The 15,462-nt window shown below is 42.0% G+C and overlaps 1 protein-coding gene across 4 annotated transcripts in view; it reads right to left on the reverse strand.

Annotated features, from left to right (window-relative positions):
• Nucleotides 1-14,650, reverse strand: part of LOC140519181 (uncharacterized) — a 110,686-nt gene extending 96,036 nt beyond the window's left edge. Inside the window, exons 1-3 of one of the 4 annotated variants that reach the window (XM_072631979.1) lie at nt 14,589-14,650; nt 13,175-13,527; nt 12,392-12,480 (exon numbers count right to left, since the gene is read on the reverse strand). In XM_072631979.1, coding sequence (XP_072488080.1) covers nt 12,392-12,424 — 33 coding nt within the window. In that variant the 5' untranslated portion in view covers nt 12,425-12,480; nt 13,175-13,527; nt 14,589-14,650. Of the gene's footprint in view, nt 1-428; nt 2,337-3,818; nt 3,920-12,391; nt 12,481-13,174; nt 13,528-14,185; nt 14,389-14,588 lie in introns of those variants that run through there. The other 3 variants (XM_072631978.1, XM_072631984.1, XM_072631980.1) reach the window with 3 other exon arrangements.
• Between the last annotated feature and the right edge of the window lie 812 nt (nt 14,651-15,462).

Here is a 15,462-nt window from a genome sequence, read left to right on the forward strand (position 1 = left end):
CTCTCATCCCTGGGCATCTCATCTCAGACCTGTATGGGCCTTTTAAGTTTATTGTGTTTGTACAACAAATCTGTTTATTTCCCACTCCCATGTTGGACTGACATGTGAAGAGTATCCTTATCACAGAATAAATGTATCTGGCCAACCAGAAAAAAAATAAAAATGAAACTTTTATTTAAAAAAATCTACATTCTGAGCTCACAGGCCATACCAAAACAAGTGGTCTAGATTTGATTAGTAGGCTAAAATTTGCTGACCCTTGAGGACCAAAACAAGTACTCTATGAACCATTTCCCAATGACTAAAATGGCATGGGGAGAGGGGGGAGGAAACGGGAAAGTGGGAAGGATCTGAGACAAAACACTGAAGCTATACCACCCTTCTACCTTAATTGACCACAACCAGTCACTCTCTCCAACAGCTCTTACCATGTGATCTTTCAGCATCATATATTGACTGGGCTGATCCATGGTACACCACCTCCTTTCCTCTTATTTGGTTTCTTTAAAAACCTTAAAAGTAGTGATGACTCAATTAGTGGCTACATCATTCAGCTGTTTGTCAAAGGCTAAGCACTTTTGGGAGTGCCACCTGCTTTGTGTCGCTGTATTCTTCAATACTCTTTTCCTGCTATATTGACAATATTTATACTCTAAGATCTATCTTCCTTCCTTCTGGGAGGAATAAAGCAACCACATTTTTGGCATGCTGGGGGTAGAAGTGGAAAATGATTAGTAGCTACAGAAATCCCCCTTGGTTAGCACACTAAGCAGGTTTTGGTTTTTTATTTCTTGAGAAACCTAAGTAGTGAGTCTGCACAGGAAAAGCCATTCGTGGCTTGTTTCAGTGTTTTCCTGTCTAACACTCTTCCAACATTCTTCTTGTTCTTTTGGAGGGTTGGGATGTGCTAAAATCTACCCCAATGACTCTATCTTCTTTGTATTAATCAATCAACAAACAATTAAGCGCCTACTATATGCCAGGCATTGGGATACAAAGACAAAAACAAAACAATCCCTGCTATCAAGGAGCTTACATTCTACTGAAGGAAACATATGTACGCATATAAGATGCAAAATATATAATTTTGGCAGGGAGGGAAGGACATCATACTCAGAATTTTGCCACAAAGGGTATCTTTTGGCTCCTGCATCCTCTTCTCGCTGATCTCTCTGCTTCTGGCCAGCACAATGTGAGTCAGCTCTATCCCATCTTGGAATTTACTATAGGTCTTGGCACTTTACATCTCCTCTTCCCAAGTAGGTGAATTGGGTTTATTTTGGCCTTCTCCCCCTATCAGACCTCAGACTCCCACCCCTGAGGTTCTGACTGATGAGCTTTCATCTTAGCTAACCCAGTTCCTGGCCCACTACATACTTCCCAATCATCCCCAAGCCATGCCACTAGTATTTATCCTCCTGCTCTCTCATCTCCCTTTTCACATCTACCTCCCCTTTATATGATATCTTTCCTTACTAGAACAGAAGTTCCTTGAGGGCAGGGACTCTCTAGTTTCTTTGCTTTTGTATACCTAATATTTAACACAGTACCTGACACATGGTAAATACCTTTTCATTAATTTATTTATTCATGCTACTACGGGAGAATCATGGTAGTGGTCACAGACTCACCTTATTCAGTCCAGTCAATGTTTTTAATCTCTACATAAAATGAAGGTAAAACTACCACACAGAAAACATGGATCCAAGTGTATCCAGTACAGTTGTACATGGCGAGCTGAGGTCTTGGGTTTACCTGTACTTAACTCAGTCACCATTCTTTCTGGCTTTTTAAAGCCCTCCCTTTTCTTATCCACAAGCCAGAATTGGCCATATAGCTAGACCAGATGATCAGGACTCAACATTGGAATCACAGCTAATTCAATTCAAACAACCCCTGTTAATCATCTATTGTGTACAAGAACTGTACTAGATGCTGGGGTTACAAAGATGAAAAATGGGCCTTACAATAGTGGGCTTACAAGGTGATAAGGGTAGTACTATGACACATATACAAAATAAGTAGAAGGTGAACAAGTCATTCAGTCTCCCTGGACTTCAGTTTCCTCATCTGTGAAGTGAAGGAGTTAGATTTTATGGCTTCTAAGGTCTCTTCCAGCTCTAGATCTACCATCCTATAAGGCAGAATATGATGGAACATCAAAAAAATAATCAGATAAAGGTCTCTGAGAACATTTTAGGAGAGAAAGATCACTTTGGGCTGTGAAGATCAGGGAGGGCTTTACAGAAGAGATGGCATCTTAAATGCATCTTGAAGAGAAGGCTTTCAACAGACAGAGATTTGGTGGGAGGTCTATTCAAGGTGTGCAGAATGATCTACATGGATGCAAATGGTGGGAAAGTATAGAATGAGATCAGAAGAAAAATTACACAGTCAGATCTAGGATTAGTAAGATTATTTCTAAAACTACATGAAGGACAGACTATCTATAGAATAGAGGTCATGTTGCCCAATATGCATCTGAACAAGAATCTCTTCTACTATGTTGCTGACAAGCGTTTATCTAGGTTTTACTTGAGAAAATCAAGTAGAAGGAACACAATGCCTTCCAAGGAAGTGAATTCCACTTCTGGAGAATTCTAATTATCATCAGCAAACATAGGGCTGGGACTTGGCTGAGCCTGCACACTGGAAGGGAGCATCAGGGACTTGACTGAAACCTAACAGGGATCCAAATTTACTTGTCATTGTTAGTTTAAAGTCCAATACATATGACGGTTTTGCTGAGAGGTGTATAAGAGTAAGGAAGAATGCAGTAGGTAAACTTTTAAAATCTCTGAGTGACTTAGCTATGGTAGTCCATGGTTTTCCCTTTTCCTTTGTCAAATTCTGTGTATGACCCTGACTGCTCAGAGAAGTCAGAAGTTCATCTTGATTTTATCTAGGGTCTTGGGAAAATAGGAGGGGTTTCTAGAACTGAAGCAACTGGTAGCATAAAGGAGGACCTAGTTACTTGGGCAACAAATGTATGAGACAAAAAAATCATTCTTGTTTTAAATGTGGGGAACTAAATCACCTGCTTCTGTACTGTAGGCAATGCTTAAGCCTTAATTTTTGTATAACAAACATTTGTAAAGCACCACTATGTACCAGGGGCTTCTAGCACATAGGACACACTGAGGACAAAAAGACAAAAACAAAACAGATTCAAACCTCAAGAAGTTTATATTCTATTGAGGGGTAGGGGGGAATACACACATACACACACATACACACACACACACAGAGTACGTACAAACTATATACAGAATTTAGTTGAGACAAAGGAATGGTATTTGACTGTTTTGGTACCACAAGAATAGAACTCCTGCTGTCACTATAATAAAAGAAAGACTATGATCAGAAGGAAACTGTGGTTCGGAGTTTGTGCTGCCACTGTGATAAGAAAATGACACTGCTGGACACTGCCCTCACCACATCAACTGCACAATCAAGCTTGGGACATAGAATTTAACCTCTTTCCTATTGTGGTTGGCAGCAGTATCTAATCAATGAACCCCTTGGATAATTTTTATCTCAGCAACTATAGATAAGACTGTTTGCAACACCACAAGCCTGGGTCCAACCATGATAGCAGATTTGAGTGATTGGAAACCAGCATATAGTAGGTGTTCCTGTACTAGAAAACCAAATTAGGTCTGGTTAGACTACATTTACTTATGAGTCCAAAAGCTTTGCTGTGTCCTTGATGAGAATTAGTCATGGCCCTTTACCACTGTGGATGGCTGAATCAAGTAATGTATGAGAAAGGGTAACTGTAGTCTTGGAAAAGTCACTCCGTGTTCCACATCTCTTACCTTAAACCTGCACATCCTTTAGAATTGCCACAATAGCAGGAGCGACCAGCCTCCATTCATGTTGGGTCACAGGAAGAATCTGAGTTAAGGGAGATCCTAGACTAAAAATGACAGAGAATATACTGGTATTATCTGACAGTGTGGAAAGGTTACAGTCTCAAGGACCAGACATGGTAGTAGCTCAAGGACTTACACTTTCACTAAGAGTACCCAGAAAGGTCATAACCTTTCTCTATGAGTGGGGAAAAGGTTGTTAGACTAGGGAATAAGTTAACAAAAAGCCTGAAGTAGAGGAGTTCAGATCAGGCTGTGCACCAGAGATGGGCATCATTTGGAAAGTACTGAGCACATGGCAGCCGAACTTAATTAACATCATGGACATCACCCATATCCAATAGGTTTTTCAGCCAGTTTTACACTGTTGTCAGAGTTGGCATACACTGGTCAGAATGACACCCTTCTGAGGGCTTCAGTGTAGAGCCTGAGAGATCTGCTTGGAAACCAGGAGAGAATATAAGTCAGAAGGGATGTGAGTGGTGAAGATATATCTTGTGTACTTGCCTTCATAGCCAGTCTTCGTAACTGAGACCAAACTTCCAACACTTGGGGAAGGCGGCAGAGCAGCAGGTATTTTCATGACAGACCAAGGACAAAACCTGTCTTTCATTAGGACCAAGATTGAGTCCTCTCATTTTTTTTTTCCTTGACCTGACCACCACAATCCTGATATATGACTAGAGATGATACTCTAGAGATGATACTTATACTCATGGGAGTAAGTAAGATCTCCAAGACAGTGCCTACAGAGAGAAAAAGGGCAGGGTCTTAAAAAGCATTACACTGAGAGGCAGGAAATAAGTAATGGTCCAGCAAAGAAGACTAAGAACAAGCAATCAGGTAAGCAGGAGAACCAGGAGAGAGTGCTGTCCTAGAAAGTTCAAATAAAATGTGGACTGAGAAAAAAGTCATTGGGTTTAGATGTTTTGGAGGACAGACCACTAAGGAAAGAGGTACCATGAGTTATTGGAAGTCAGCAACTGTATAAGTGCTTATAGTAAATTATATAGCAGATATATAGCAGGGGTCAGATAGAAAGCACCTGCCAGAGCCATCCTGTGTAGTTAATCCCAAACGATCCCAGATTCTAGGACAGGTAAAAGTTATTTCCTCAAGTTATGGGGATGAAAGAAGCCAGAGTACTTCACTGAGCCAGTTGCTCTTACAAGAAACCCATATGGCCAGTGAAGAGTCTGGGTGGCACCTGATGATTTATCGTGGACTGCAGGGAGCTGAACAAAATTGTCACAACAATCAGTGAGGTTTTTCCTGACTTTTTAGATGTGGTAGCCACCCCAGCCCTATAGGAATAGAATGGGGTAGTCAAATTTACTGTCTTTTTTTCTAATTTTGTGGTTGAGTAGTCAGGAACAGTTTATATTTACCTAGGAGTAACTCCAGTGTACCTTCACAATTGTTTCCCACAGTTCCTACCTGAACTTATCTTCTTAGTGTCATTCTGGTGGACAGAGACCTGAAGGAGGTCCCACTTTCTGAGGACAATGACATCCACCACTACATATTCATGATGTAATGTTAGCCAGACCAGAGGCCATGGTGACAGAGGCCCTAGATTGGATGGTGATCCAAATGAGGGATGAGCTGTGAGAGATCAACGCAAAGGAAATCCAAGGTCCAACCTGCTCAGTCAAGTTTTTGGGAATACAGTGTATGGGAAGAGGCCAGATGAGCCTGGATGCATTCCAGAACAAGCTACTTATATTTGCTAACACAACAGACATTGGGAGTGGGTACCACTGGTAGCAGAGGTTTTAGCAAAGTGAGCAGCATGACAGACACAGAAGGCAGCAAAGGTCCCAGCAGCAGGAGCAGTTTCCAAGCTTCCAGCATTAACAGCAGCAGGGTAGGGAGGCATGGAGTGTCACAAGTAGCAGGAGTTGATAGTGTTATTGTCAATGTTCATGAATAGGTAGCAAATTCTACTAGAGGCTGAGGCCTCTCTAGGCCTAGCCCTAACATCCTATTCTGCTAGGCCACCCTGCCTATGAGGGCCTGACTCCTGCAGATCTCTGTTTTTCCTGGTTTACTAACAGTTCCATGTACTGCAAGCAAAGCATTGGTCCTCAGTAGTCATTAATCAATCCAGTAATAGATGACATCCTGAAGGACAGTGGTCTTGTCAAGTCTTAACAGTGAGCTGAGACAGGGCAACACGTGACCAGCACATACGAGAGCCTTTAGGAATAGTACAGTTAAGGCATTCAGCTGTACTGATTCCTGGACAATGACCATGGGTCTAAAGCCTGGAAGTAACAGGACTGGTTAATTAAAGGTATTGGAGCAATTTTGCCAATGTCTTCCACATATGAGTTGATTGTAGGGCATGTTCAGTACCCATCAGAGTCTTCAAATGTCCTCTGTTTAACTGAACAATTAGGTCAAGAAAATCAAAAAGAATGGCATAGGTCGAAAAGGTAAGTCCATTATCAATCTGGACAAGGGGGTAATGATGCCAAATTGTGGTGAGTATGGGATTGTACAATCCTTCTAAGGATAAGGTAGCAATGTGTGCCCAAAGGGATTTACCACCAGGACCATACTGGAATTAGATGTCCCACCTCCCAGAAGTCAGATCCAAGACAAACTGGTATTATCTTAGGAAGGTAAATGGTTTCTTTCTGAGAATTCTTGGATCTGGCTTCTAAGAAGACTTACCTGATAATGATGGGCTGCTTTTGGACATAATTCTGGTTCAAAACTGAACCTTCCTTATTCCATCCCTGGAACAAAGTAGCAAGGATCTCAAGGTCCTTTCTCCCCCACTGCTTAAGGGGCTTCACACACCCTCAAGAAATGGCTGCAATTAGCAGCTTTCTTTTCCCCTGTGATGTTTTGACAACTCCCCAGAAAGGCTTGTTCCTCCAAGATGGTTGGTATCACAGTGGATAAAGCACTGGGTTTGGAGTCAGGAAGACCTGAGATCAAATCTGGCTTTAACACTTACTAGCAGTCTGACTCTGGGCAAGTCACTTAATGTCTATGTGCCTTAATTTCCTCAACTATAAAATGGGGACAAAAATAGTACCTTTCACACAGGACTGTTGTGCGGATCAAATGAGATAATATCTGTAAAGTGCTTAGCACAGTGTCTGGCACATGCAGGCACTTAAATGCTTATTCTCCTTCCTTCTTTTTCCCTTAAAAAGTTAGAACTGTTGAGAGGTATCTTGTTCTTTAAGGGCATGGGGAAGGTAAAGCTGTCTCTACATAATTATAATGAATATGGAATAATTATAATGAACCTGGAAGAAAAGGGATCCTTTAGCTGATAAGCTAATGATTCTTAATCCTTTGATAAAGGTGATGGACAGTCCTTGACCAGCTCCCAGAGTAGAAAGGGAAGTCTCTCAGCAAAGGTCTCTAACATGGTAAAGATCTGGTGTCACCTCTCTTCCTAGGGACAGGGAAGCCCTATCTGCCTTGAGAACAATGAATGGGTGGAGGTACAGGGCAATTCTTGGCGCTGCCCCTGGCACCAGGACAGGCTGCATGCAGGAGGGCGATGACTTCTTAGCTACTTCCATACATAGAGCCTGACCCATGATGAGGATCAGTGACTGTGCCAGGAATGTCATCATCTTTGCTGTGACTCTGATGTTCTTACCCATTATTGCTCATATCATTCCTGCTCATACTTACTACTTTACCCACAGTGAACTGCAAAGATCTGGCATCACTCATCCTGCAGATCAGATTATCCTTCCAAATGGGATAAATATCGCCTCAGACTTCTTATCTTTGTTTTCTTCCATATTTAGTCACTTATTATAATAAAATTTTTATTTTAACTACACTAACCTCCAATGTGGCTTACACATAGCTTCTTATGACTCACAAGTCAGTGCTATACAGTAATGGCCCTGAAGTCAATTAAGTGGTAGACAGTCTAGGAGACCTTTAGCATCTTGCCACAAAGGAGTAAGTAGAGTCAGAATCATATCAATGGTCATCCCTGCCACGCAGGCTGGGCTAGTTTTCACCTAAAAGATAGGGAAACCATCTTTCAGGATTTACTAGTAGAGAGGGCCAGGGCTACAGATGTTGACTCAGCTTCTTGTCACTTAAACCTGGTCCAGGAGAAGTTGGTGCCTCTCAGACTCTACCCAGATGCATTTTCACATGGAGACAAAAATACGTGAACGCATGCTGAATCCTTGCTGAAGATTCTTTCTATTCTATTGTTAAGTAAACTTCCTTTCTGTTTAATGGACTACAAGCTCAATATGAATCAACAGTGTGACAGAGTGCCAAAAAAGGTAATGTGATCTTCAGCTGCATTGAAATGTGTCTTCCCCAGGACTAGGCAGATGACAGTCCTCCTGTCCTCTGCTCTGGCCAGAACACATCTGGAATGCTTTATTCAATTCTGGACAACACATATGAGGAAAGACCACTGTGAAATTGGAGGTTGTTCAGAGAAGCGCAAACAATAGGTATAGGGCCTCAAGATTTTGCTATACAGATAGTTCTCACTTTACGTAGGTGGACCATTCTGCAGACCTCTATATAAATTGATTTTTTTGTAATGCGAATTTACCTGCAGATATGGGGAAGGAAGGGAGGAATCAAGGCAGGAAGCGGGCTGTGAATTCATGGAGGAGCAAGTAGCACATGGTTCAAGGACATGTGGGAGTTAGAACAGAGAAAGAAAAGCAGGAAGAGGAACATGGCCTAGGCCAGACACATGGGGGGCCTGAATGAAATGAAGAAGAAGAACATGTGGGGAACAGATATGTGCGGCCTGGACATGGACAAAGACAGGAAAGAGCACGTGATATACAGGGTGTGAGGACAGACATGCGGTACCTAAGCACAGATGGATGGCAGATAGACACCCAATCTGGACAGCTGAAAGAATGGGTGTAGTGGAGCAAAGGTCTCCTTTCTCAGGGTGCAGGTCTTAAGTCAAGCCCCCAAGTCTGTTCTGCTTTCACTTGGAGGGTTTCTTTTATTTTAGGGTGGAGGTGGGTAGGAGGCTGTGGAGCCCAAGGCGAGGGGGCATAATCAGAGAGAAAGTGCAATACTGTACAGTAAAGTTAACATAGGTGTCTTTTTAGAATGTGGATTTCTTCCAGAATTGTTTGTGTAAAGCTAAACTTGTGTAATGCAAATTTATATAAAGCAAGAACTGTCTGCATAAGGATCAGCGGAAAGAACTGGGTTTTTTCACTTGAAAATGAGAGGATTCAATGCAAGCATGAGAGTTATCATCATATATTTATAGAGTAGCCATGTATAAAGAGATTTATTTTTCTTACGTCTAGAGGTCGTAACCAGGAACAACAGGTGGAAGTTGCAAAAATGTAAGTAAAACTTTACCAAGAATTACAAAGCCCCAAAGTGGAATGTTAGGGGAAAATAGGATCCCTTTTACTAAAGGTCTTTCTGGAAAGGCTGGATGACTACTTTTGGGGGATTTGTAAAGGAGATTCTTGTTAGATTAGATGACTATATGAAGCCGATTCAAAAGTCTACATATCTAGTCACTATTTTCTTATGAACTTAGGCTTACATCACCAACTAGTTGCCTAGACATTTCTACCTGGATGTCCATTAAGTATTTCAAACTCGATATGTACAAAAACGAACTCATTCCCTTTCCTTTAAACCTATCCTTCCTTCCTCCTAATGTCCCAATTTCTGCAAAAGGCACCACTATTCTTGTAATCACCTAGATTTAGAACGTTCAACTCTTCATTCTCCCTAACCATCCCATATCCAAAAAGTTATTTAACTTCACAACTCCTTTTTCTTCCTTTCCTTCCTTTTCTATCCCCACCCTCCAACCACACTCCTTGCAAATGTCAAATATATATGTGAAAACAAATTTAGATCTTTAAAGTTCTGGAGATGTCGTCCTTCATTCAAAAATCTTCAGTGGGATAAACTAGAAAATTCTCTCTGACCTTTAAAGCCCTTCAAAATCTGACTCCAGCATACCCTTTCAGATTTATTTCACGTTATTTTCCTTCATATAGTCTATGTTCCACCCAGACTGATCTACCCCACCTCTATGCCTTTGTTATCTTCTGCATTCCTTGAATGCTCTTTCCCTCATACCTCTTAGCATATCAAACTCCTTTAAAGGCTAAGCTCATATGCCACTCTCTATGTGAGGCCTTTCCTGAACCATCCTCCCTCCCCCAATTGTTAATACTCTTCCTCATCACAAAATAACTTGTATTTATTTGGCACACAATTTGTGCTTTCTTAGCTATGTATATATATATGATCCTCTCCCTCTCTTCCCCTCAGATCATAAACTCTTGAGGTTAGAAACAGTTCCTAACTTTGCATCTCCAGGATCCAGCATAGGGCCTTTATATTGTAGGTACTTAATCAATTTGTACTGAATGAAACTGAACTATTAGGACCCCTGCCCTGGCTTCTCCTTCCCCCAACCCAGACCCTACCAAATGGACAACTGATAGTGCCTTCCCCTCCAAAGTTAATTTGTCTGTCTTTTCTATACACATATCTCCCATGATGGAAAATAAGCCTTTGAAGGTAGAGTCTATTTAATTTTTGTCTTTGTATCCCCATGTCTAGCATTTAATAAATACTTGTTGATTGACTGCAAGTTTGTTAGAAATAATTTTTAACAATTGCCTCTTTTGAACATAGGATAATAGAGTTAGAGCTGGAAGGCAAACTTTTACACTTTACAAATGAGAAAGCTGATGCCCAGATAGGTTAAATGACTTAGCCAAAGTCACAAAGGTAGTAAGTAGGGTAGGATTTGAACCCAAATCTTTTGATGCAAATTCATTGCTTGTTCTACTGTATTATTCTTAAATGTAACAAAACCTTGCATACAGGTCAATGTTTCCCAAAGTTAATTTAGCTATGAAACATGCTTATGTTTGAAATATATTATGGAACTGTAAGTACTGGTCTAGAGTTTTGTGACTGTGGAGTACTCCCAGGACAAAAGGGGATAGGAGACATTTTGGAGCAGAAAGAGGAAATTAAGATTGTTTTTATGCAAAACAATTACAAGAATGTAATACTTTCATATAACTGCATTATCTTATGTCCAAGATAAATGACTATAGGAATCTCTATTAATTCTTTGGTTTTAAATTCATTGGAAATGATTATGAAAAGATTTTCACTATCTTATTTCCGAACACTATTTTCATAAGATGTAATTCAATAAATATAAACCAATGAGCAAAATATGTTACAATGAGCTTCACTGGCCTGTGTTGGAAAATACAATGAACTTGAATTGCTTTCTCCTAAAGACCTAAGAAACTAGCTCCTCTGAGTGATATGTGATTACCAAACAATGACACATAAATGTGAAAGCTGTCCTTTGATAGATAATCCTATTGGGTAAGTACCATGGTATTTGATTTACTGTGAACAAAAAAGCATCTATTGTATATTTAAACTCCCAAGAAAGAAATAATCCAGGTATCGTTTTGTTTTTTTTGTCAAGAAAAGCATAAACTGGCACTTTCAAAGAAAATGACAATCAACTAATGCTAAAGGAACTGGTGCCTCCAGGACTTACTCTCCTACTGGACAATGAACTGTTACCAGGTTCCAAGAAACACAGCACAGCAATTTGGTGGAGTGAATTATTTTGGTGAAAATCTCACACTTGTCATGTTTAGATTACTATTTATGTGCTGTGAAGCCAACTTTAAACAGTCACGTTCATCTTCACTACCAAGATCATCATTCTGCCAGTTGTCCAACAGGCCTGGAGCCAACTTTAACTCTCTCCCATCTTTTATCTTTTCTAATGAACCAGTTATCCTTTGTATCCTTTATTCTTCAAACATGTCAAAATAGCTCCCCGTATCCAGTGCTATTCTCCATCAAGAACAGTTCCAAACTCTTTAAGCTGTCATTCAAGGTCATCCACAATATGCCCCCCCTGCCACCTCCCAGTACAGAGGCAATGTATTTTTCATTATTTCCATAATGTTCTAAAGCCTCTTCAGTGATTCTTAGACATGATACTTCAACTCTAATCCTTTGCCTGTAATGCCCTCTGCCATTCTCTATAACTATCCAAATCTCATCCATCAAGGTCATCAGAAAGTCTTTTCATCTTACTTTTCCCTTGGCTTTGAATCATGGACCTATCTATATTACTTAATGTTTTCACCTATGTTAAAAATAAAAATGTTATTTGATATTTGTGTTTTTCCAATGAGCCTTTAAAGACAAAGACTGCACTTTCTATTTCTTTTGTTTTGTTCACAGGTTCAAACTCAGTTCTAAGAACTATTTAGCAGATTATTCAGTTCTAAGAATATAGTACAACTGAATAATCTGCTGAATAGTTTGATGGTAGGCAAAGAAGGAGAAAGTTGCCAGACAAATTGGGAAAACTTTCAGTCTATTGGGGTCAAACAATTGGGGTTCAAGTCCCTTAACAGGACTTGGGTTAGGCAAAAAAGCTTGAGGACAAAGAAAGAAAAGTTTCCACTCTTGAGACTAGAGATATAGCATTTCAGAAGAGAAAAAGCCCAACTCACCTGGGATCTGACTATTGGAAGTGCAGAGTTCATTCTCTCCTGTTCAATGCTCTCTTGTTGGGGAAGGGCAAAGTCTTGAGAAGACAGTGCTGGGGAAGAAAAAGAAGACATGACAGACCTTCTTCTATCTTGTGGTTTTCTTACAGGCTAGAAATCCTCACAAAAAAGTTGGTGTAATGCTACACCCTCACTCCCCAAAAATTTTGTGAAGGAACAGGAAAGTCAAATGAAGTCCAGGAACAATGCCATCTCCATCCTGCATCAAAAAGAAGGGCCACTGACGTTGCTGTCTGGGTTCTACACTCTATCTTTTTGGTGCTATTAAATTCTATGTATTGCACCTATAAATAGTCCCAATGAAAGATCACCCCCAAAGACAACCTGATCACTCAAGGTGCAGCTCTGAAAGCCTTTATTAATATGAGACCTACTCTATGAATGGCATCAAGGACAGCCAAAGCATTCTGTTACAAACTTTCCCATCTGTATTCACATCTTAGAACCCTCATTCTTTCCTGATCTGGTTTAGGAGAGGGATTGTTACAATTCAGTAGAATATCCCACTTTCAACTCTTTCCCAGAAATATCCCTTAGAGAAAACAGAATGAGAGTACAATGCTGGGCCAACAATGCATATAGAAAATCTGCCTAGTAAAGATGTACTAGGCAAACTTTCTAAGAGGAAAAGTAATTTCAGGTAAGAAAAAAATGAATATTTCCTACTCTGGTAATCGGGTTTCTTCCTTGGACCATTTATATCCCCTTTTTCTCTGTAATGCTCACCTTTCTCCCCAAGCCTCTAAATCAATCCTTCAGTCACCCACTCCTCAATGTGTTCTCAATGTTCCAATGTCACTTCAGTCCTCTTTTATCCAGGTGGGAAGATCAGGAATTGGTCTGGCAACAGTCACAGAAATTTCAGGTCAGTGGTCTCTCCACTTGGGATGGATTCCAGGTCCCCAGGGTCTGAGTGCTCAGAGGCAAGGTCACTTCACTTTGGTGCTGAGATCTTGGTAGGGAACCCTCCTTCTGGTGCCCAGTGCTGTACACCTGTAGAATCTCTGGAGGACTGATATGAATAAACAGAAGATGCAGTCAGCAAAAGGGACCTAGCAGACTAGGTAATGGGTGGAAACCTAAAGTGCAAAAAGTAGAAAGTTACACAAATATGTACATGATGCATCATACTTTTGTTCATTTAGCAAACTGGTAAGGGATACCTTACTATGATCAAATCTTTGCGCAACAGGGAAAACAAAAGTGAATAAAACAAGTTCTCTGACCTTCAGGAACTAAAGATTTAGTATACTGATGTTGTCTAGCACATGATACTGAAGGGTCAACGTCAAGAGCTCTTGGAATTGACTCACAGTCACTTAGATAAATACAGGTGATCAGATTCTTCTTTGATACGTATATACTGGCTCCCCACTGCACGAAAATAAATAAATGAACACCGTAACTCTGGACTAGAGTCCCTTCACAAACGAGCGTCCCTAAAACTTTCCAGCTGTAATTCATATGACATCCTACTGGAATGGGAATAACACACGCCACATCCCAATCCTTTCCCGATCATTCGCTAACACTACAACCAGAATCTAGATCTGGGCTGGTCTGCTTACAGGCCCCAGACTCACCCCCACAACCCCTGGAAGCACCCTCTCCTTCCTCCAATTTAACAGGCATGTAGCCAGGGCCTCCTCGTCGCACCTACGAAACAACCCTTCCTGTAGAAGCTTCGTGGCCACATGTCTATTTTCTCCGTGAATTATAAGACGGAGGGAGAGACACCTGTATCTGACTGGGGATCTTCGTGCCCGCAACTGCCTGTCACGGTGACAGCCACAGGGTGCGTGATGAAGAGTTACTGCTGCCGGGAACCGGGGCAGTCTTAACTCCTTTACCCAAAGGGAAGGCCCACACGAGGGAGCGCTTCTCTTTCTATGTGTCACACACACACACACACACACACACACACATACACACACACGCGCGCACGCACCAACCCTTCCCCTCTGCCCCCCCCACACCCTCTCCCTTCTCCCCAGTCATTAAGCCCGCCCCTTGTCCCGCCCTCCTCAGGGGAGGGAATGGCCCCGATCGCATGCTTGGCGCCAGGCCCCTGGTCTCCTCCCGGACCCGCCCAGTTCGGGTTCAAGGTGCTGCAAAGAACTGGGCCCGGGTCACTAAATACCTGGAATTGGGTCCGGGGCCTGGCCTGACCTCAGATAAAGAACTGGTTCGAGGCCAAAGAACCAATCATGGCGTCGAGGCTGCGCGCGCATTCTTCATGCCGCCTTAGAAGGGAGGGCGGAGGAGAGCCTGCGCCCTGGGAGGCGCAGGACTACCACACCCAGAATGCACCGCTTCCGTTTTCTGGCGGCTTCCTGTGCAAAAAAGGTCTTGCGGATTATCATCACCAAGTTCTTTTCGTCCCCGGCACTCGGGCTACTGGTTCCAGGTTCTGCTGAGAACAGGTGGACGCCCCAAAAATTATCACTGCCGTTAGGGAGCAATGCTTTGACAATCGTAGGTCGTGGTCTTTGAAATTCACTCTCTCTTTTTCATCCTGTCATTATCACTGCATGTTTCCCTTAGCGGTGGCGACAGCCCGCCCTTTCCGGTTCTTACTATTTCTGGGTCGGTGAACCGAGAGGATGGTTTGATTAAGGGTTGAAAAAGGGGGTCGGGGGTGGTGATCAGAGAGGGACTACCAGAGGCGGAGGGATCACAGGACTTTGAAATAGGAGTGGAAGAGCATTTCACTTAGGGTTGAAGGGTGGGACCCAGAAGGATTTCGTCCCACTTTATAGCAGGCAGAGACTTCTCTGCAAGGCCTTCCTTGGTGACTGTCATAAGAACTAGAGATTTAAGGCTGGATGAGGCAGCTAGGAGGCGCGGTTAATAGGGCGCCGGCCTCTAGTCAGGAAAACCTAGGTTCAAATACGGGCTCTGACCCTGGGTACTTAACCCCGTTTGCCTCAGTTTCCTCAAATGGAAAAATGAGCTGGAGAAGCTAATGGCATTCCACTCCAGTGTTTTTGCCCAGAATCCAAATGGGGATCACA

Source organism: Notamacropus eugenii, chromosome 1 (genome assembly GCF_028372415.1).
Source record: "Notamacropus eugenii isolate mMacEug1 chromosome 1, mMacEug1.pri_v2, whole genome shotgun sequence".
NCBI classification, from domain to species: Eukaryota; Metazoa; Chordata; class Mammalia; order Diprotodontia; family Macropodidae; genus Notamacropus; species Notamacropus eugenii.